We start from the raw sequence: 23,032 nt of genomic DNA, 5'->3' as shown, positions 1-23,032 counted from the left end.
CTTTACAGTTGACAATGAGGACATTGAACTTGTCAAGGATTATCAATATCTTGGCACAGTCATTAACCAAAATGGAGACAATAGTCAAGAAATCAGAAGAAGGCTAGGACTGGGGAGGGTAGCTGTGAGAGAACTAGAAAAGGTCCCCAAATGTAAAGATGTATCACTGAACACTAAAGTCAGGATTATTCAGACCATGGTATTTCCGATCTCTATGTGTGGATGTGAAAGTTGGACAGTGAAAAAAGCTTATAAGAGAAAAATCAACGCATTTGTAATGTGTTGGAGAAGAGCTTTGCGGATACCATGGTCTGTGAAAAAGACAAATAATTGGGTATTAGAACAAATTAAACCAGAACTATCACTAGAAGCTAAAATGATGAAACTGAGGTTATCATACTTTGGACACATAATGAGAAGACATGATTCATTAGAAAAGATAATAATGCTTGGAAAAACAGTAGAAAAAGAGGAAGGCCAAACAAGTGATGGATTGATTCCATAAAGGAAGCCACAGACCTGAAACAGGGTGGTTCATGACGGATGCTCTTGGAGGTCACTGATTCATAGGGTCGCCATAAGTCGTAGTCGACTTGGAGGCGTATAACAACAACATAATTTACTTTCTGCCTTTTTCTTGTTTTTTTCTGTTTCTCCCTCCTTTTGGACGCAAGAAGGGAGTAACATATTTGGCTGTTTAAGGCCTGACCCCTCTACTGTGTGCATGTCTTTCTGGCCTGGACAAATCCACCGCAGCCCCACTACTTTGTACGTGTGTTGATTACAGTATTCTGTACCTCTCTACCGTGTGCATGATTTAAATTTTTGGTATCATACCCCTCTATTGTGTGTGTGTATGCTGTGGTTTCTCCAGCTACATCTGTGATTATGGATGCAGACGGCAGTGCTGTGCAACAACAAGCAGCCTCACAGCCATTGTGCTCTCAACCTCAGTCAAGTCCCAAGGCATCTAAGCATAAAGTAGCCAAGGATGCAGCTTCCAGAAGTGTTATGAAGTCTCTCTTATCAGCAAAGCAAAAGGCTGCTAGGTGAGCCCGCTACATCACCACCCCTACATCACAGGGAGGCACTTGAGAGGTTGTAAGACAAGAGCAGCATTTATCAGATGAGGAGTCAAATGCTGGTGGCCCTTTTCAATTCACCTGAAGTATCTTCTGTTGAAGACTTTAAAGGCTTCTTGGTTCAGCCGTAGTCAGTCTATGCACCCCTGCAGAGTCTCCTTTTAGCCTGGATTTTCTCTGTCAATTCAAGGATGTGCTTTTGGGTTCAATTTCATCAGAACTGCAGAGGCCTTGTCCTGTCACAACACAGCCAACTCGTCTTGCTGCTCCACCATGTGTTGAGGAGCTACAGAAGTCCTCTAATCCCTTCCATGTTTCCAGGAAAAGGACTACATGATCTTAGGATACTGTTTTAGATACACTTGATCCTTTCATCACTCCTGAAGGTGATGAGGCGGAATGGAGTGGGGAATCTAAAACAGAGGAGGATTCGTCTTTTTCAGTCCTCTGACTTTCTAGCATTTTTTCACAAGTCCTTAGATACTTTGGGTATGGGACAGCCCACTTTGGAGTCCTTTCCTGCTCTGGTGAGAGGGGCCAAGGGTTTGAAGGCACCCACATCCTCAATTCTCACCTTCCTAGTTTGGGATCTATTTGAGAAGATGGCAGAGGATGAATGGGCTTGACCTCTTCATGCATGCTGTGTGACGACCTTTGGAAATTAATATAATTCATTAGACCCTGAGTTCATGAATTTGTTGAAGGTTCCAGCACTGGATGGGCCAATTTAGGATCTCGTCTCATCTCTCCTCCTGAAAGAAGGTGACTTAATTCAAGGACGCTTCAGAATGGAGGCTCGACTTTGCTGTCCGAAAGACTCATGATGCCACTGCACATGCGATCAGAGCGTCTTGCACACCTTCTTTGCTTACCAGATCATCCATGATGTGGCTGGACAAGTTACTCAATGACCTTCAACCCAATCCAGTGTTGCTGCGTAAGACCTTGGTGAAGTTACACAAAGCTGCAGCATTTGTAGCCGATGTAACTCTAGATGCAATACAGTTTGCAGGTAGGACCATGTCTGCTGGAATGGTGACCATTGAGATGCTGACAATAAGGCTCACATCAGCCTTTCCATAGCCCCTTACACAGGCACCATGTTATGTGGGGACAAGGCTCTCAAGGTCGTCCTAGTTGATCCTAAGGACAAAAGGAAACCTGTATTAGCCATGACTAAAAGGGATGAGTGCAGAGCTACTCACAGGTTTTTTCCATACTCTTACCCTCAGCCTTTTCATGGAGCATGGCCTGGTTGAAGGGGCTGCAACTTTCATCTTCATGAGGCTTCAGGAACAAGTCATGCTTCTTTGGCATTTCCACAACCAGTCAGCTAGACACCAGGTCATCCTGCTGCTGCAGGAAGAGGCAGGCATCAATTACAACTGTACTGACACTATTCTGGTGGGAGGCAGACTCCTCCATTTTGCAGAGGCTTGGACCTAGTTAACCATGGATCCTTGGGTGCAGAACTCAGTAATCAATGGTTACTCCATTAAAGTCCAACAGCTTCCTCCTTGCAGGTTCCTGCCCTCACCTCTGTCCAACTCTCCAGAGAAGTAGGCAATCATGATAGGAGCCATACATCACCTTCTCGAGATTGCAGCTGTAGAGCCAGTGAATTCCAATGACTACTAGTCATATGTCTACTCAGTTTTGTTCACCATTCCATGGAGGGTTAGTTTAGACCTCAAGTTCTTCAACCCGTTTGTGAGGTATCAAGTTTTAAAATGGAGTCCCTGGCATCTATTGTGGAGGCCTTTCAGGTGGGGGATTTTCTGGATCAGATTTTCTGATCTAACAGAGGCCTATCTCCACATGCCTATTCTACCAGCTCACAGACAGTTCCTGGGGTTCACGTATGGCCCAGCTCATTTCCAGTATTGAGCCCTCCCCTCAATTCCAAGGGTGTTCACAAAGATTATGGTTACCCTGGTGGCACATCTTCTCCTCCAGAGTATCCATATCTATCTGTACCTGGACGATCTTCTGGTGTGGGCAAACCGGAGGAGGGCATGTGCTCATATAGACCACACCCTCGCAGCCCTGAGGAACCATGGGTTGCTGGTCAACCTGGGAAAAAGCCATCTGTCTCCAACGGAAGCAGCAGCTTCTGCATCTGGGAACTATCTTGGACACTGTTCAGGCTATGGTCTTTCTCTCTCCAGAGAGAATCACAGCCACTGTAGACATGGCACACTCCCTGATGTTCTGGATAATGGCTGACAATGTTTCTTGCCAGAGCCCTGGGCCTGTTCATCTTGGCCATCTACATAGTTCCTTGGGCCCATCATCAAGTAAGAGTGGGCTCTTCTCTCTTTTCAGCTAGACGTTGCCAATTCCAGACACAGGAGACTTCATTTGTCTCCATTCTTGAGATCGGCATTCCATGGTAGATGTTAGTTGAACCTCTTCAGAAAGGCTCTCCATTCCAGGAACCTGAGAGGACTCTGATTACCAAGGATGCCAGTTTAGTGGGGTGGGGGCCCCCACTGCAACCCCCTCTTCATGCAAGAGACTTGGTCACCAGCCAAACAAACTCAAAGCTTAAACTGGTTGAATCTCCAAGTGGTTCACCCGAAACTTCTTCATTTTCACCAGAAGTTACACCTGACCAACATCCTTGTCTGGACCGACAACATCAGTGTGAAGGTGCATTTGAACCATCAGGGATGCATGCAGTCCAGGGCAACATTATAAGTCAAATTTTACTGCTGCTAAAAATAAATGTAATGTGTGGATTTTATTATTTATTTAACAAAATTTGTATACCACTTGATTGTTAAAAAACCTCTAAGAAACATTAAAATGATCTATAAAAAGAGTTAAAAACTGGAATTAAAAATATTTTTAAACAATTTAGCAATAGGCTAAAAAGAGATTAAAACATATCAACATCTTTGTGTCTGGATAGGTTTGCCTAAACAAAAATGTTATAAGCAGGCACCAAAAAGAATACAGGAATACCCAGAATAACAGACACTCGTTTAACAGACACTCGCTATAACAGACATTCTCCAACTCCACCATACCCCACTTAACATACGCGCGCTTCGCAATAACGGACACTGACGGAATGCCCGAACTTGCATTCCATGTGCCACGTGCGTTGCGAAGCGTCGTCTCCCACAGCGTTTAGAGCGACTCTGAGCAACTGTCCTTTCTCGTCTGGTCTGCTTCATCCTCGTTTTCAATAAATATTCTTTAAATTGTTTAAGTTCTTAACTACAGTACAGTACAGTACAGTACTGCGATCGGAGCTCTGCCTGCCTCGTCCTAGGGTGGCGGCGGCAGTGTGTGTGTGTGTGGGGCACCTCATGCTCTTTACAGTACTGTAGATCCCTCTGATTGCATTTTATACCTCTCCATTGTCCCATTTTATACCTCTCCATTGTCCCATCTTCCTTTCCTGCTTTAATTGATTGTGTTTATTTTATTTTATTTTATGTTTATTTTAGTTATAAATGAGTTATTTACATCTGTTATCCCCGTATATGATTGCAGTGCAGTACATGCATCGATAAGTGAAAAAAAAGTGGTGCTTCACTTTAAGTACATTTTCACTTTACATACACGCTCCAGTCCCATTGCGTATGTTAATGCGGGGTATTCCTGTATAGTGAAGGCATCTGTTTGACGTCAATAGGTGTAGGTGCTGCCACACTTCAAGAACAATTTCTTATAAGTGCAGAACAAGTAAGAAATGTAATGGTGCTAGTTGCACAGTTCGAAGCAGCTGAGTGGGCACATATGGGGTAAGGCAATCCTGCAAGTAAACTAGTCCCAAGCTGTTATGGGCTTTATATACCAATAGTAATACCTTGAACTTGTCTCAGTAGTAAATTGGCAACCAGTGCAAACCCCTGAGCAGAAGTGTTGCATGCTGACAGGGTCTCACTCCTGTCAGCAACCCTGTCAGCAACCCTGTCAGCAACCTTGGTGCAACATTCTGCACTAACTACAGTTTCTGGGTCAAGTGCAAGGGAAGCTCCATGTAGAGTGTTTTGTAGTAATCCAGTCTTGAAGTTGCCAATGCCTGAACTACTGTGATCAAGCTCTCCCAGTCCAGAAATGGACATCGCTGTTGTGCCATGCACAGCTGATAAAAGGCACTTCTAGCCACTGAGACTACCAGGACATCCAGGACATCCAGTGGCAATGGTGACTCTAGAAGCACCCCCAGGCTGCTCCCATCCAAGGCAGGCAACTGATCAAATTTTTTTGGACAAGGGAACAACTCACCCATAATGCTTCTATCTTGCCAGGATTCAAGCTCAGTTTATTGTCCCTCATCTTTCCCACCACTGTGTCTAGGCACCAGTCCAGGGCCCCAGGGCCTCTCCTGATTCACATGTTATGTAGAAATAGCGCTGATGGCACCTTGCCCTCAAACTCCTAATGACTGCTCACAGCAATTTCATATAGATATTAAATAGCATTGGGGATAAAATAGTGCCCTGCAGCACCCCATAGTGTAACTGCTAGGGGGCCAAAAAGCACTCTCCCATTGTTGCTCTCTGGTAGGACTGGAATCACTGTAACATGGTACCCCAATTCCTATTTAGAAAACTAGTTATGTTCCTTTGAATTTCTAATATATTGAGGGTGTGTGGTTTTTTCACTGATATTTTTCTTTCATTTACAGACAACGTCCAGCTCTTGGTGAGTGCTTAGCTTCTCTTGCAGCTGCAATTCCGGTAGCCTTTCTTGAACCTTCTCTCAATGTTTACAATCCCCTATCTGTCTTCAACACAAAAACTGCCAGAGAGAAAGCTAGTAAGTACCCTGCTTCAGAAAATATAAGGTCATTTGGATTGAAAAAGAAACTGCATCTTTATGGTCCATTTTTAGACCTTTTCTTGCACTGCATTTGAAACTATAGTCATATATTTCCCCTTACCTTGATAGGCATGTTTCACTATCCAAGGGCTTGCTATCAATGGTGGGCAGAGACACAGTCAAAAGTGGGTTGATCAACAGATGCAACTCATATTTACAGTCAGCTACATTTCAGCCAAGCAAACGCCAGCAGTTTCTACACACATCCCACACAAACATCTCTCTGTCCTCCATCCAAAGAAGCGAGATGCATTATCACAGTCCAAGGACATATTCCAGCCAGGCAAAAGCATTTGAGGTGGGCATGATCAGTCCCAGTGAGTGGTATGGCCTGGGGAGTAGGCATGACCCTAGTGTGAGAATCCTGAGGATCAGATAGAGAGCATGGAGAAGGGGGTGTGGGTTCTGACATAGGGCAGAGCATGTACTGTCCATCCAATAGACTCTCTGAACTCCCCCCTCCGCCCCAGAGCTATAGCCCATTCCATCCTCTGTTCGCCACACTTATATTCAATATACTCCCTCCCATTTAGAGACTCCCTGGAGTCATTTCTATTTATCTCCTGTGCTGGCCTGTCATTTGTTGACAGCGCAGCTAATCACAATCATCACTATGGTCCCCCCACATTCCAGGGGTAAAAAGCAACAACAAATTATTTTAAATAACAAATTGAAAACCCTTCCAATAGGAGTGGCTTAGGCTGGGTGCTGAACCCTGTTGATCCTCTGTTCCCACCTTCCCTCCTTTCCCCACTTTTAAACTGCTTCTCTTGTTCCTATTGCATTTTTGTGAGAACTGTTATGGTGGCATGGAAGAGGGAAAACACAGGTCAGATGGTGGTTCCACCAATTTAGCTTGCATGGAGGTATCGAGCCTCCTGTATTATTAACATTTGAATTTAATTACTAGAAGTTTCTTTCCTCACCCAGTTCTATTTTGTGATGTAGGTTTTTAAAATTAATTTTGGTAAAGTGAAATATTTATTTATTTACATTTTATTATTGCATTTATATTCTGCCTTTCCTCCAAGGAACTCAAGGCGGCATACCTGTTTTGCCCACTCTTCAATTTATCCTCACAATAGCCCTGTGAAGTAAATTAGGCTGAGAGGAAGTGACTGGCCCAAGATCACCCAGTGAGCTTTGTGGCTGAGTAGGGATTTGAACCGTGGTCTCCCAGGTCCCAGTCCAACATTCTAACCACTAAGCCACACTGTTACACCCAGCACAACAGTTTAATCAATTAATTAATATATAATAAATGTATTACTACAGTATAATTAATTCAGGAAGAATGTTGGCTTATAGACAGAGGAAAACAGTATAGCACACATGACAAATTAAGGAACTGCAGAACAAAAGCAGGAATTTTATCCCTACAATCTTCTGCATTGTTTTTTGCAGTCTGAGCCAATGTGTGCTTACTCAGAAGTAAGTTCTGCTGAATTCATACTTACTCCCCAATAAGTATGCATTGGATTGCAGCCTTACAGTGCAATCCTAACTATGTTTACTCAGAAGTAAATCCTGTTGAATTCTCTGGGCTTATTCCCAGGTAAGTGGAATTAGGATTGCACCCTTAGTGTGCATTAGATTGCAACCTTCCTATGTCTATAAATAGCTGTTACACTATTCACCTGCTCATTGGCCCTTCACACAGATTTTTCTATCCCCCTACCAAAGCAACAAAGCAGCCATTTATAGACTAGATCTGATTACTGCTGGATTTTACTGAAGCTGTAGAGTTGACTAATATTGTTTGGATTTCCTGATATTTATTAACTCCATCACTTCATGCAATGTAGCAATGGACAGCGCTTACAGGCATCTTTTTATTGTTTATTATTATTGTAGCTGTTTTTGTCTTCTAGTCTGGGGGGGGGTACCAGAAGTGTTGAGATGGAAGAGTGAAGAATAATTAATAACTATCATAGAGAGAAAATTTAGGAAGAGCTCTTTGACAAAGTAAACATTTTATTCCCAAGTTAAGAAAATAGTGTCAAGGAAAATTGCATTAATGCATTCTCGTATAATTATCAACACTGATGTAATGTCACAGCTCTTCTACCTACTGGAGAAAGTTGCCAAGGAGTAGTGAGTTCTTCCCAGACACTTTTCAAGGTTTTTCTTTCATATAATGATTGGGTCTGGAGGAGGAGTAAGCTAATTTAGTCCACACCTTTCTTTCCCTGTACAGAGTGTACTTAAGTAATTGTATGTGCTTATGATAATGCACTTGAATGCATGATGCCAGTACTGCATTTAGGTTTTAAAAAGAAAAAAAGAGCCCAGTATGCAAAGTGAAAGACACCTTGGCTCCATCTCCGTAACCCCGCTTGGCCCCCTCACTATTTAGCTGCCTGGATGCCCTACCAGGTCCACCACTGATAGAAGGGCTTGGAGGGCTACATTCTGCCCCTAGGCCGAAGGGATTGCATGCCACTACTGATCACAGAACTCCCTGGTTGTATCTAATTTGGCCCTTAGTCTCATTTTTAAATTAGATTTATCATTAGATTTCTCAAAAGCTCACAAAAAAAAGATCACATGGAGATATTCTGATATGGAAACTGCACAGAATGGGCATAATATGAATGTAATACAGACTTTGTATCAGATTTATTGGTGGAATGTGTGGGCCAGTTCGTGCATTCAAGCTGTTCTCCTATTTGGGCTGTCTGCAGATAGAGTCATAGGTAACCCAGAACTAATTCTTACAGTTGCAGTGGCTGAAAAATGTGCTGTGACAATTATACAAATTGCTGTTCAAGAAGCTATGGTTGTCTGTCACACAATGGTCTCTCAGAAAATGCATTCATAGAGATTATCAGGCTACATTGTATGAAGGTTATTTTGAATATTTAAAGTGGCCCTGGATCATCAATATTCTCTCTCTCTCACGCACACACACACACACACGTACATGTACACACACACAAAAGCAAGAGTTTTGAAGGAAAATCAGAATGAGCTCTCTTCTCTCTGGATAAAATGTTGTGAGGCCCATTAAAATATCATTCTGATAAAACTGAAATTTGGGCTCTGTCTTTTGATACCTTGTGATATATCCAAAATTGAAAAACCAGAAAACGTATTCCAGTGCAAAGGGGTGCTGTAATCAGAGTAGGAATAGAAGCTATTGCATACCTAAGGTTTAAAGGATGTGAAAAGAAATATTTTGGGGACCCTCTGTCTCCATGGCCAGTGCTGGCTCCAGATTTTTTGGGGGGGCCTTTGGTAAGATGGCTTCAGATGCCAAGGCAAAAATAGTTAGTCAATTGCTCCCCTCTCCTCCACTTCCTGCCACCAAGCAGCCCTCCTGTAGGAAAGAGAAGTAGGAAAATGTTAGGTTTAGCTGATGCTTGGCAGAGGGGCTTAGTGCCTTGCTGCTGTGCAGCAAGTGAAGAAGACCCACCCACACATTTCTTTCCTGTGGGAAAGAGAACCAAAGAGAGTGCTGGCTTCAGTTACTGGTGGGTGGCAGAGTTCAGAGTGGTGATGCTGAGCCACAGTCACGGAAGCTCCATGGGGGCTTGCTAATTTGCCCCTGTGTGGTCAGGCACTCTGGGCACCTTGTCAACCCAGCTGCCACGTTACTCACAACCATCCTCCCAATCTTGGAGCTAGGGAGGGGGATGCAATCATTGCACAGTTGCTTGAATACGCTTCACCCATCTCCTGCAGCTTCAAAGTCAGAAGGAAGGTTGATCACTTATTACATTGCCAGAAGATGATACCGTACTCACCATCATAAGCATGGTGACCATAAATGTTAGAGACTAAGTGGGCAGCAGAACTCATGCTGGGAATAATTTATAATTTATTTCGTTTATCTGATAAACACATTATATTTATATAAATAAAGGTTCAGTTGGTACCTGTATTGGCTTTGAATTGATTTTATTTAACTCATTTTTACAGAATGCAGTAAATTTAAGACTGTCTTTAAAGGAACATGTCCTTTTACTTGGCCTCCTTCAGGCTTACTTAATGTTTTATTTGTGACATAACTACATAGTCCCAAAGCATATTCAACTACACTTTAGTTGCTAGCATTTTATTGTTTTCCCAGCATATAATATTCTGGCAGCAAGAATAATTTATGCCACAATATCTCATTTTATGTACATGTTTATGATTCAGCATTCAGTCATGTGACTGTACCCATAATCCGAAGTTTCAAATGCAGGTTTACTACCTTGCCTGCTTGTGAGTATTAGGCCTAAAAGTTATGGAATGAATAAAAAACTCCATGTAAAGCATACAAGCAACAAACAAACAAAGAAAAACCATTGCTGTTGAACAGTAGGGAGAACTAATGGATCATGCTTGTACCCATAGAGAATGTGTTAGAGTTGTGGTGGAAGTAAAATTATCTAAATTGTGCTTCAGCTGTTTAAAGCCTTAAGTTTGTTAACCTACACATTGTTGTGTGTTATAATATGAAGTTTTAGGCTTGCCTGAAACTGTAGAAGAAATGTGTCCAGAAATCCCTCACTTGGATGGTTTAATGAAAGAAATAAACAGCTTGGCAGAATCTGGAGCCAGATATACTGAAATGCCACATGTGATTGAGGTCATCTTGCCCATGCTATGCAACTACCTATCATACTGGTGGGAAAAAGGGTCTGAAAACATTTCTGAAAGTGCTGGGCCCTGCTGCACAATGGTCACATCTGAGCATCTCAGCATAATATTGGGGAACATTTTGAAGATCATCAACAACAACCTGGGGATAGATGAAGCAACTTGGATGAAGAGAATAGCAGGTACCTTATGGCAAATTCAATTTAAACAATTAATTACTATACCCGTTATATTTGCTCAGCACCAAGAAAATATTAATTCTCCAATAGTTGTACTTTCTTTATGAAGGTTTCCTCATGCAGTCAGATTTACATCTAAGAGGCAATATGTTAACCATACGGTTTAATACAAATCTGATAAAGATTTCTTTCCTTTTTGCAAAGGAAACTTAACCATTAGAGAAAGACAGGAAAAAGTGATCACAGTCACTTTCCTGCAAAAATAAAACTAAAAAAATGATTGTATATGCCTCTTTCCAAGTCAGTGTTCTCAGATGTAAGAAACAATCAAGATAACTAAAATGGCCTTAGAAATAAATAGAAATGTGTACATCCATTTTGATGTATTATGTAAAGAAATAGCTCCATCTAGTATACCAAAAAAGTTGAATTTAACAAATCTGGATATGTATGGTTCAAAAAGTGGGTCCTTCATTATTGAATGGGTATTGGGTATCTGTTTTTGTATTGAAATTATTTTTAAGATATGTGGAGCTCAGGAGAAAAATGCCATCCGTTAATTAAGCATTTTTAGGCACGTATAAGTGTACCAGAAAGCTCTGTGGTACAGATATAAGTTCTACTTATATAATTTAGCTACAAGACGGTTGGATACATATCTGAGGAGTGGTCATGGCTTTCATTCTAGTGTATGGGATGTGGTCCGCTGAATTCAGGAATTTTTTTTCCTAGAGACAATGGCCTAGTTTAGATGTAATGCTAAACCATATTTTTTAAATTTTACATTATGAAGGTTTTCCTTTCATCGAGAGACACCCTTTCAACCTTGAATCATTACAACAATAAACCACAGCAAGCATTGGACTAGCATGATCCCCTCTCCCTTTGCCCCCTTCTTCATATGTAAGAGGAAGAGATTGAAAACGTATGTTTTTGGTTTTGAATAAACAGCAATTTCCCATTATATCTGAACTCAGCAAACTGTTAACAAAGCAAGATCTGAAATCATGGTTTGATACTGGTTAATTTGATCTAAACCAAGTTAGATTAAGGCTGCAATCCTGTACATGTGTACTCAGAAGTAAGCTCTATTGGGTTTAATGGGACTTACTCCCAGGTAAGTGTGTATTGGATTGCAGCTTAAACCAGTTTCCTGAGTTCAGCATTAGTGGGAAACTGCAATGGAACATAACATGTAGTTTATTCAAAATCTATATGAAAGCTTGAAAACTTTCCCTTGAGTGCAAAGAGAGAAAAAGTTTATTTGCTTCGTTTATTGGACAAGACTTATATACCACTTAATTCACAAAAACTTCTAAGTGTTTTACATAAATGTTGGGTAAAGCAAGCTTTTGTCTAGGAGAGGCTTGCTTGAATATGTTTTAATCTGTGCTCAAGGAAGAATATTCCAGTGTGTCAGATTGATTGCTTAGATGTGGCTTGACACACTTGCTTAAACTACTTGATAGTTTTAGTATGCTGTTTCACATATATAATTTTTTTTTAAAAGGGATACAAGATCACATACATAAATTCCCTGTCTTGAGGCAGGATTCCTATATGCATAATAAATGTGTATAATGTATATTTGTTTATTTTATTCATTTAGATCATTTCTATGCTACTTTACGTTTCCAAAAAACCGAATACATCTACAGTAGGGATGGGGTTCACTATCTAATTACATTTCATTTTTCAGTTAGTCAAATGGGCTGCCAGTTACAATTCGCCATAAACTGTGTTTTTCTAGTTATCACGATTCCTGGATCTCCCTTTTTTTATTTTTTCTGAAATTCCTTATGCTGCTGTATAATTTAGATAATGTCTTCAGCAGCAGCTGATTACAAGAATAATTACGTAAATAATTATGTAATTCTCTGCGCAGATTTTTTAAAAAAGGTACAGTGTTGCTGACAACAGTGAATGCACGCTAAGAGTGGGAACCTATTCGACAAGGTGGACTTGCGTATTGTCCCAGATTCGATACCAAATCTGATTTTGTGAATATTCTGTACCCTCTCTAGTCTACAGCATATCTTGAAACATCAAATACAACTTTACAAATTTTATGATGTTACAGGGATGTCTGAAATTTGGTGAATATAAGCCTGCATGTGTGATCATTTATAACCCTGACAGATTTTCTTAATTTTAAAAAACTCAAAGATACATTTTTGGATGTTCCAAAACTCTGCAGGGATTGTCAGCATTCATATGTAGATGTGAACATTCACCAAATTCTGGATATAAATTATAACATAATATAGAAGGATTGTTGCCTGTTTGTTTTCAGGCAATAAATAATCAGGGAGATATGTCTCTAGACTCAGTTCATATGCAATAATGAACCATGGTTTGTTGTTCTGCGCACAAGCTGGTATGAGTCTTCAGCTTCTGCACTCTCCCCTCCTCTTCATGTGCAAGGATAAGAGATTTAAATCTCTTGTCTCTGATTAGGAACAAACTAAGGTTTGTTCTGGCATCTGAACTCATCAAATAGTAGTTTGTTCATATTGCAGTTTGTTAGCATGCTAGGATATCAAACCAGGGCCATGGCTCATTAACAAACTCTGGTTTGAACAAACTACTATCAGATGAGTTCAGGTGCAACAGCAAGCTGCAGGTCATTCCTAACCAGAAACAGTTAATTCTCAAGTGGGATGTGAGCTACCCCTGATGCTTGAAAGCAGGAATGCTAAATTATTTCCAAGGAAGTTAACTCTCCATCTCCCTCTAAAGTGCCAGTTTTTCATTCCTGTCTGATTTGAGCAGAAGCCAGTTCTTCTCTTCTGTCCACTCATATTTTAGACCTGTTACAATTGTAGTTGTTATTAGTGGGTTATTTGTCTGCTGTTAGTGTACTTGTTATTGTGGAGTTCCTATTGGGTTCCTTGGGTCTAGCTTAAATCGTTATTTTTTGTGAGGAAATTTTTTATTCCCTCAGTATTGTGTCTTTCTGTCAGTGTTCAGCATTTGTGCGTGACTGTTATTTCTGCCTTTTATTCCTGGTTCTCTAAAGTCCAGTCCTTTCCCCTCTGTGTTGCTTGTTTAGAAATAGTGCAGAGGAAACTCATATTGTAAGCCTCCCTGTGTTGTACTCAGCTATTCAGATTCCCTTGATCATCTCTCTCCCTTCCCCATCATGTCAATTTATTCTAAGGTTGAAAACAATGGGGAAAATATGGGGGAGAAGGATTACAGTGTCTGCAGTAGCAGAGCATATTCATCCAAGAGAACTCAAGCACATGAAGGACCCAGCAACTGATGTTGCTTGTGCAGGGACTGATGTAGCCATTGTCATTATTCTTAACCTTGAGAGGAGAGGAGCCAAAATGTCTCACATCTGTAGTAGTCGCAATCTTGGAATGGATAGACATGTAACTAGTGCTTCCAAAGAAGGTTCATTGCTCTTCTTAGTTTTCAGTGCTTGTTGGGTTCAACTCTGGGGTGCGCATACTACTTGTGCAGGAGCTGTTCTTGGACTGGGACTGGACAAGTTAGCAGGCACCCCTATGGTTAGGCTGGTGAATGGGCTCAGTCTGCTTGCACCTGTGCAGGTGATGGTGTGTCCTTTGTGATGGAGGCAGACACATCTTGGTCAGTTTACTCCCAGGCTCTGCCTCCTCCTGCTCCTCCTGCTCAGAGGGAGTATCAACTATAGGAGGCAGAGCTGGGGTAATATCAGGAAGCTGGGGATTCTCCAGAGGTGGAGTAAGGGGACAGGCTGCTTAGGATTCTGCCTCCTTAGTGACTGCTGGCACCTTGGAGGAGGGGCTGTCAGTTCACAGATCACTGAATTCCTCCCCAGCTTCACCTGCCACCCTGTCAACCCACTGGGCTCCTTCCCTGCATCCCTAGAGTTCTGCCTAAAGTTCTTCATGTGACTCATAAAAGCCACCTGTGCTCTAGCCGCCAGTCCTCCTGTTTAATCACTAGCGTACCAAGGTGATCTGCAAGCTCTACAGTGTGAGGGCACTCAAGAGTTAATAGTGTTAATGGATCTATGCATCTCACTACATGATGAGAGACTCAACAGGAGCACCAGCCATGTCCATGAGAAAATCCTCCAGAGCTTTCAGGAATCCATCAGATTGCATAAATCTCTGAGGGTAGACCAGCTCAATGGGTTCCCCACCCTGCAGCCATGCTCAGCCCAAACCTCACCAGGGAATGGTCCATCCGTGACAAGAGGCTCACAATGTGCCTCCAAATTAATGGAGTATTATCAGTCCGCTCTGTGGCAAACACCAGCTCAAGGGTCTGTCCACATTCGTTGGGCCACTGATATACTGAGAAAGTCCCATGGTTGTCATGGAGGCCATGTAGTCTCAAGCAGGCCCATTTGAGGCAGCCTCAGCATGAATAGTGAAGGCCCCCAACTCCAGTGTGAAAAGGTTCTCCAACACCACATCTGGAGATTACCTCCACCAGTTTTGTTAGGGAGGTCGTAGTGCAGCAGGGTGTGCAGCACCCTAATAACATCCCCGTTCTGTGTCTGGCCCAATACATAAACAAGTCCTCAAATCCAGACACAATGCAGACTGTTCTCCTGGGGAGATGGAAACTTTATGGAGATTGCAACCCCCCCTCCCCGCCATTCTCACTTGTATGGTACTGCGCCAATACCCAGCTGGGTTAGCATAGTGCCACCAAGCTTATCTACCCAGGTCTCAGTTATGCATGACAGGTCAGCTCCCTCATCCACAATTAACTTTTGAACAATAGATGTTTTATTCTGGACAGACCTGGCATTTAACAATATTGCAACAAGTCCAGGGTTTTGGCTGACCTGCATTCCTTCCCAGATCCTGAAATACAGCAGGTGAAGCAGTGGAGGCAAGGGCTTTGGTGCGATTGGCCCTCATCCTCCCCCCTGTATATCTTCACCCACCTTCTATCTCCCTCTACCAACCATCACAGGGATGGCAGTCCCATTCCCATCCTCCCCTTGACCAAGCCTAGACACATAACTTCCCTGGGCCATCTCTAGTGAAACACAGGAAAGCAACAGAGGTTAATGTTAGGGGAGATCAAACTAGGAAAAATAAAAATATTGATGTGACTCACATCCCTGCTGTCACCTGGGATAAAAACTCACCAGTCCCCTCTATCACCAACCCAGGAAGGGCACAGTTCCATGCTGAATCGGACTCTCACTCCAAGGGCATGAAACTCCTTTTTTCTAATATACACCACTCCAGACTACCTCCAGCCTTTCACCCTGGAAATGACTTAGACAGAAAAATAAGACAACACCCCTGAGGAAAAAAACACCACAAATAAAACCCTGCTTAGGAGATAGAAATGAAGCAGGAGAGAGACTTGCTGAATTCTGTGAAGCCAATAATTTGTTTCTTGCAAACACATTTTTTGAGCAAGCAAAAAGATGACTGTACATGTGAACATCACCAAATGATCAATATATGAATCAAATTTATGATATAATTGGTAGCAGAAGATGAAGTTCCATACTTTCTGCGACAACAAGACCAGGAGCAGACTGTGGTACAGATCGTGAACTGGTAATATCAAAAATCAGAGTAAAGCAAAAGAAGAAGAACAAAGCAATCATAATGCCAAAATACAATTTAAATAACATCCCAGAAGAATATAAAGATCAAATAAGGAACAGATTTGAGGCTTTAAACTTAGTTCTGATAGAGAACCAGAAGAACTATGGATTGAAGTCAGCGACATTATCAGGGAAGAATGCAAAAAGACAATATCTCTAGTTAAAAAGAGAGAAAGACCTCCATGGATGACTGAAGAAAATCTTAAAATGGTTAAAGAAAGAAGGAAAGCAAAAGCAAAAGGAGATAGAAACAGCGAGAACCCAAAATGCAGCAACTAGTACGTAGGAACAAAGATAACTGTTGCAATAGTTATTGTATAGAAATAGAAGAGGACAACAAAAAGGTAGAACAAAAGCTCTATTCCAAAAGATTAGAGAAATTAAAGGGGAATTTAAACCAAGAGTAGGGATTTTGGATAATCAACAGGGGAACACACTGACTGACTGAGATGAAATAAAAGAAAGATAAGCAATACACTCAAGAACTCTATAAAAGAGATGCCAGGATGACAGATTCACTCATGGAGGAACCGTATGATGAAGAACCAGAAATGTTAGAATTTGAGGTTAAAGCTGCTCTTAAAATACTTGGAAGAAACAAATCACCAGGAATAGATGGCATACCAATAGAGTTGCTACAAGCTACTGAGACTGCATCTGTTCAAATTTTGACAAAAATTTGTCAAGTAATATGGAAAACTAAACAATATCCCAAAGACTGGAAGCGTTCAATGTACATTCCAATTGCAAAGAAAGGGGATCCCAGGGAATGCAGTAATTATTGAACTATTGCCTTAATATCCCATGCAAGTAAAGTAATGCTCAAGTTTCTACAACAAAGGCTCTTACCATATATGGAGCGAGAAATGCCAGACGTCCAAGCTGGATTTAGAAAAGGAAGAGGTACCAGAGATCATATTGCAAACATACGTTGGATAATGGAACAGACCAAGGAATTTCAAAAGAAAATCACCCTGTGCTTTATAGATTACAGCAAAACCTTTGATTATGTAGAAAATGAAAAACTATGGAATGCTTTAAAAGAAATGGGGGTGCCACAGCGTCTGATTATTCTGATACGCAACCTATACTCTGGACAAGAGGCTACTGTAAAGACAGAATATGGAGAAACTGATTGGTTCCCCATCGGAAAGGGTGTGAGACAGGGGTGTATTTTATCACCCTGTTTGTTTAATCTATATGCAGAACATATCATACGGAAGCGGGATTGGACCAAGATGAAGGAGGTGTGAAAATTGGAGGGAGAAATATCAATAATTTAAGATATGCAGATGATACCATACTACTAGCAGAAACCACTAATGATTTGAAACAAATGCTGTTGAAAGTTAAAGAGGGAAACACAAAAAGAGAGGTCTTTCTCTCTTTTTAACTAGAGATATTGTCTTTTTGCATTCTTCCCTGATAATGTCGCTGACTTCAATCCATAGTTCTTCTGGTTCTCTATCAGAACTAAGTTTAAAGCCTCAAATCTGTTCCTTATTTGATCTTTATATTCTTCTGGGATGTTATTTAAATTGTATTTTGGCATTATGATTGCTTTGTTCTTCTTCTTTTGCTTTACTCTGATTTTTGATATTACCAGTTCACAAAAGCTGAACATCAAGAAGACTAAAGTAATGACAACAGAAGATTTATGTAACTTTAAAGTTGACAATGAGGACATTGAACTTGTCTAGGATTGTCAATACCTTGGCGCAGCCATTAACTAAAATGGAGACAATAGTCAAGAAATGAGAGGAAGGCCAGGACTGGGGAGGGCAGCTATGAGAGAACTAGAAAAGGTCCTCAAATACAAAAATGTATCACGGAACACTAAAGTCAGGATCATTCAGACCATGGTATTCCCAATCTCTGTGTATGGATGTGAAAGTTGGACAGTGAAAAAAGAGGATAAGAGAAAAATCAACTCATTTGAAATGTGGTTTTGAAGGAGAGCTTTGCAGATATGGGCTGCGAAAAAGACAAATAACTGAGTGTTAGAACAAATTAAACCAGAATTATCATTAGAAGCTAAAATGATGAAACTGAGGTTATCATACTTTGGACACATCATGAGAAGACATGATTCATGAGGAAAGACAATAATGCTGGGAATAACAGAAGGGAGTAGAAAAAGAGGAGACCAAACAAGAGATGGATTGATTCCATAAAGGAAGCAACAGACCTGAACCTACAAGATCTGAACAGGGTGGTTTCCAGCAGATGCTATTGGAGGTTGCTGATTCGTAGAGTCACCATAAGTCGTAGTCGACTTCAAGGCACATAACTACAACAAAATAAAAAAGGGGGGGTGAGCCCTTGTCACACCTCAAAGAAGTAGTCCAAACAGGCAGTCCCCTTTGGTCTCCATGTGGGGTCACTGGCACCAGCAGTGCAACCCATCACCCCCAGCAGGTCTGGCTTATATCCTTCCCTTCCCCAACACCAATGCAAGTTGTGCTGGTTTGGTTAGTGTCCTGGGCAGCTTCAGCCACTCAGGTGATGGTATATAGCTCAGTAGGGGCTAGTCCTGATGTTAAATATCTCCCAGAAATAGCAGCCTCTTGGAGATAGCTGCCTCTGCAAGGGGGTAGGGGGGTCTGATGTACAACTCTGAACCTTTTCCCACTCTCCCTGTCTCAACTAGTTGCCTCCCTCTCATCCACTGCCTCCTACTGCTGCCTTTGCATTTCCTTTCTGCTCTTTAGCTTTTCCACGAACTAAAAAGTAGTGCTTCAGAGGAGAGAGCTAACTTCCTTTGAAGCAATTCAGCATTCCTGTCTTTCATAGAATCATAGAATAGTAGAGTTGGAAGGGGCCTATAAGGCCATCAAGTCCAACCTTCTGCTCAATGTAGGAATCCAAATCAAAGCATTCCCAACAGATGGCTTTGAGCACTAGGGGGAGCTCATTTGAGGACATTTTTACATACATGCAGATATACCTTTGAGATAAGACCAATGGCCTCACATCTTCCCCTTGTATACAAAAGGGGAGGAGGGACACATGAGCCCAAAAGTCAAGCTGACTCATGCAAATAGCAACAAAAGATGATTTGTTTTTATATGGAACTGAAGGCTAGAGTCACAGTTCAATGTCATTATAAAGCTAAAACTAGAATGAATGCATTTGGATATATACTTTTTACAGTGTAACAAAATATGTTGAAATGTGTCTTTACATATATGTATTTCATATATAGTGTATGCTCAGCCAATCATTAGCAAAGCCAGGCCGGATCTGTTGAAAAGCCATTTTATTCCAACATTGGAAAAACTAAAGAAGAAAGCCATAAAGATTGTTATGGAGGAAGAGCAACTGAAAGCAGACAGTAAAACCGATACCCAAGAAGCAGAACTCCTCATACTAGATGAATTTGCAGTTCTTTGCTGCGACCTTTATGCTTTTTATCCCATGTTGATCCGCTACGTAGACAACAACAGGTAGGAGAATCTGTAACTAAAGTATATTAAATGGATTTATTTATTTATATACTGAACTTCCAACACAAAATATGTTCCCAATTTTGCTAACAAAGAATTAAACAATAAAAGAACAAAGAACAGCCAACTGAAAACTAACTAAACAGTTTGTTGAGTTTAAAACAGCAGCTGTTCATTCAAATAAAAATCAGTACCACTGTAAGCTAAAAATGCTACCATTGACAGTTCTTAAAAACCTAGGAAAACAGAAATGTTTTTTCCCCTGGCACCTAAATGACAATAAGATGGATGCAGATGGACATCTCTAGGAATGTCATTTTAAAGGTCAGGAGCCACCATTAAAAAGGCTTTCTCTGCAATGACCATCAGCCACACTGCAGATAGCAGGGGCACCTGGAGAAAGATGACAATATATCTGTTGATAGCTGGGTTGATGCCAGAGAAAGACTGTGGCTGAAGCTGTGTAGGGGTTTAAAGGTTCAGACCAGCACTTTGAATTGAGCAAGGAAAGTTACCATGACCCAGTGGAGTTTTTTCAATACAGATAAGATATGATTTCTCCAGTGGGCACTAGTATACCCCAGTAGGTAATGTGTTCCTCCTATTGCTTGGTATCTGTTAGCAATCTAGCAGCGGTGTTCTGGTCTAGGTGCAGTTTCTGAACAGACCCTGACAATATGAAAAAGCTCCACTGGATGGCTACTTGAGGATGCAATGGAGGCAGAGAAGTAGGCCTTTTTTGCTGTCCTCACCACCGCACAGTAGGCACTGTTATGATGTTTTACTCATGCCCAATCAGTCTCACAGCACATCTTTCACTACTTGCACTCTAGCCATCGTCCACCCTGTTTCATTGCCCTTAGTTCACTGGTGTATTGGAAACTCCCCCAGGGCATTGAGGAATTCAGAGGATTCCATTTCCCAGTGGGCAGACCATCTTAATCTGTCCACTACCCCTGCAGGGGAGGATTGGAGTTGTAAATCTAAACTACACCAGGAAGTAGTCTGACTATGACAGTGGGGTGACATACATCCCCCCATCTCCAGACCACCCCCTCCTCCATCTGGAGCAAAAACCAAGTTGAGGGTGTGCCCTGCCCTATGTTTTGGACCAGTGACAACTTGAGATAGCCTCATGGTTGTCATGGAGGCCATGAAGTCCTGAGCCAGAATACTAGGGGCAGTCTCAGCATGGACATTGAAATCACCCAGGACTATCGTTCTTGATTCCTCCAATACCACAGCTGAGACAGCCTCTGCCAGCTCAGTCAAACGCTGCTGGGCAGCAGGGTGGGTGGTACACCAGCAACAATGGTAGTTTACTGTTTTCTTGGCCTGACACCAGGTGCAGCCCCTCACAGCCAGCTTCAAGACAAAATGGTTTCCAGGTGACAGAGATGGAAGTTCTGTAGACCACAGCAATCCTGCCTTCATCCTTGCAGCCTGTGCTGGTGTATCCAGGTGGGCAAAGCTGGGTCAGATCACCTCCCGCCAGTTCATCCACCCAGGTCTCAGTAATATACACCAAATCGGCACCTTCATCCATGATCAAATCATGCAAGATTGACTGCAGCCTCTTCTTAGATTTAGGGTCAGGCAGGGGGTCCTAGTCGTAACAACACTAACCAGGGACCTCAGCTGTCTCAAGAGACAGCAACCCGGTGAAGCAAGCAAGCAAGCACCCAGATGCTCAAGTACTTACTCCCAGGGCAGATCTTCTCCAGGCCCCCAGTGCTGCAGCTGACTCTTCTTCTGACTCCATCTGTCCCAAATCTGATTCCTTCACATACACATTAGTCTTCCCCTTAGTTTTGGGGAGGTCATCTTCTCAGATACTCAAAAGAGGTTTCCTGATATCTCCCAACCATGAATTTTCATTGAGAAGCCATCAGCCGCTTTCTCTGGATCATTAAGAAGCAATCTCCCTAATAAAGCAATGTCCCTAATAAAGGAATGGATGCCCTGCAGCCATAGCATTCACCTAATTTCAAGCACTATTTCAAGGAAGTTTATCTTTCATTCTCCTTTTCAAATCATCCTAAAATTGTACTGTTCTAAACAAAGGAATATATGAAATAATATAATAACATTGTGATTCAGTTAGATTTTCTTCCACAGTAGCAGACTGAAACTTACCAAAACAGGTAATCAAAATTTTAACTTCCTGACTCCTTATAAACTTGATAGATATTAAGGCCATACTGATAAACTGAGTTTTGGAAATGTAATATGAAAAAGCAAGGCTGAGCTGAAAATGTCTCCCTACTTCCATGAGCCATTCTTGTAGCATCTTCCCAGAACAAAATATGGCTGCCTTTAGTGGGAGTGGTTGTCCAGCCACTCTGGGCGACGTACGGAATAAAAACATACAAATACATCAAAACATTAAAATCTCAAACAGTAGTAATAAAACCTAACCCACCCCAAAAGCCTGTCTGAAGAGCCAGGTCTTCAAGGCCCAGCAGAAGTTCATCATAGCGGGGGCATGGCAGAGATCGTTTGGAAGGGAATTCCACAGAGTGGGAGCCACAATTGAAAAAGCCCTCCCTGAAAATGGGAGCTAGGCTACTTGTAGTACTGCTGCTGGTTACTTAGCAGCAAATGCTATGTATAGTGGGAAGGAGAGTTCTCCTTAGCCACCACGACTTTTGAAAGTAAGCCCTACCCCTAACCCAAATGTAAATATTTTCTCCTGAACATTCCAAAATGGTTTTTCCTGAACTACTTTTTGGTCCCTTAATCATGCCCCAAAATTTGATGCATTTTTGGTTCAACGTTATGAAAAATTGAAATACTTTCTGCAGCTGAAGGAATACATTTTCTTGACTCATTTTTAAATGCAAACAAAAAACTATTTTAAAAGTATTAACCTTATATATCATTTGCATATGTGAAATATTAACTAACCAAAACAATGTTGAAAAAACTGGATTCAAGTGATGTGTAGTTCAAAATTATAAAGTCCCCTTATCTAGTTGAAAGGCAAATGTCTAAGCCATGCAAGTCAGGGTCACTTCATGGATCAGCAAACAGTGTTAACTAATGCCAGCAAGTGCGGTGCAAGTGGAAAGTCTGATAGCTTTGACACTTGACACAAGGAAGAATAGAGTGCTTTCTTGAGAAAATCAATAAGGAATAAGATGAAGTGAACGTTACTGACCTCAAGGATCTCTAAATTTAGGTAGGCAGAGAAACAAACATGTGAATGACTGCCTTAAGATTTCCTTAAATTTTGTGAAGTACCTGTATAAACAGAAGAATTCAGGATGTTAAGGATAAATGAGACTGTATACTCTCATAGTGACATACTCTCATTGTGACATAGAC

The 23,032-nt window shown here is 41.5% G+C and overlaps 1 protein-coding gene across 1 annotated transcript in view; it reads left to right on the top strand.

Moving 5' to 3' along the window:
* The window catches only part of RYR3 (ryanodine receptor 3), a 481,871-nt gene that overhangs the window by 301,978 nt on the left and 156,861 nt on the right, over positions 1–23,032 (top strand). Inside the window, exons 66-68 of the mRNA XM_061612803.1 lie at positions 5,728–5,858; positions 10,370–10,690; positions 19,465–19,705. Coding sequence (XP_061468787.1) covers positions 5,728–5,858; positions 10,370–10,690; positions 19,465–19,705 — 693 coding nt within the window. The remainder of the gene's footprint in view (positions 1–5,727; positions 5,859–10,369; positions 10,691–19,464; positions 19,706–23,032) is intronic.

Source organism: Rhineura floridana, chromosome 2 (genome assembly GCF_030035675.1).
Source record: "Rhineura floridana isolate rRhiFlo1 chromosome 2, rRhiFlo1.hap2, whole genome shotgun sequence".
Lineage (NCBI taxonomy): Eukaryota > Metazoa > Chordata > Lepidosauria > Squamata > Rhineuridae > Rhineura > Rhineura floridana.
This window is presented reverse-complemented; position numbering and strand designations above follow the sequence as displayed.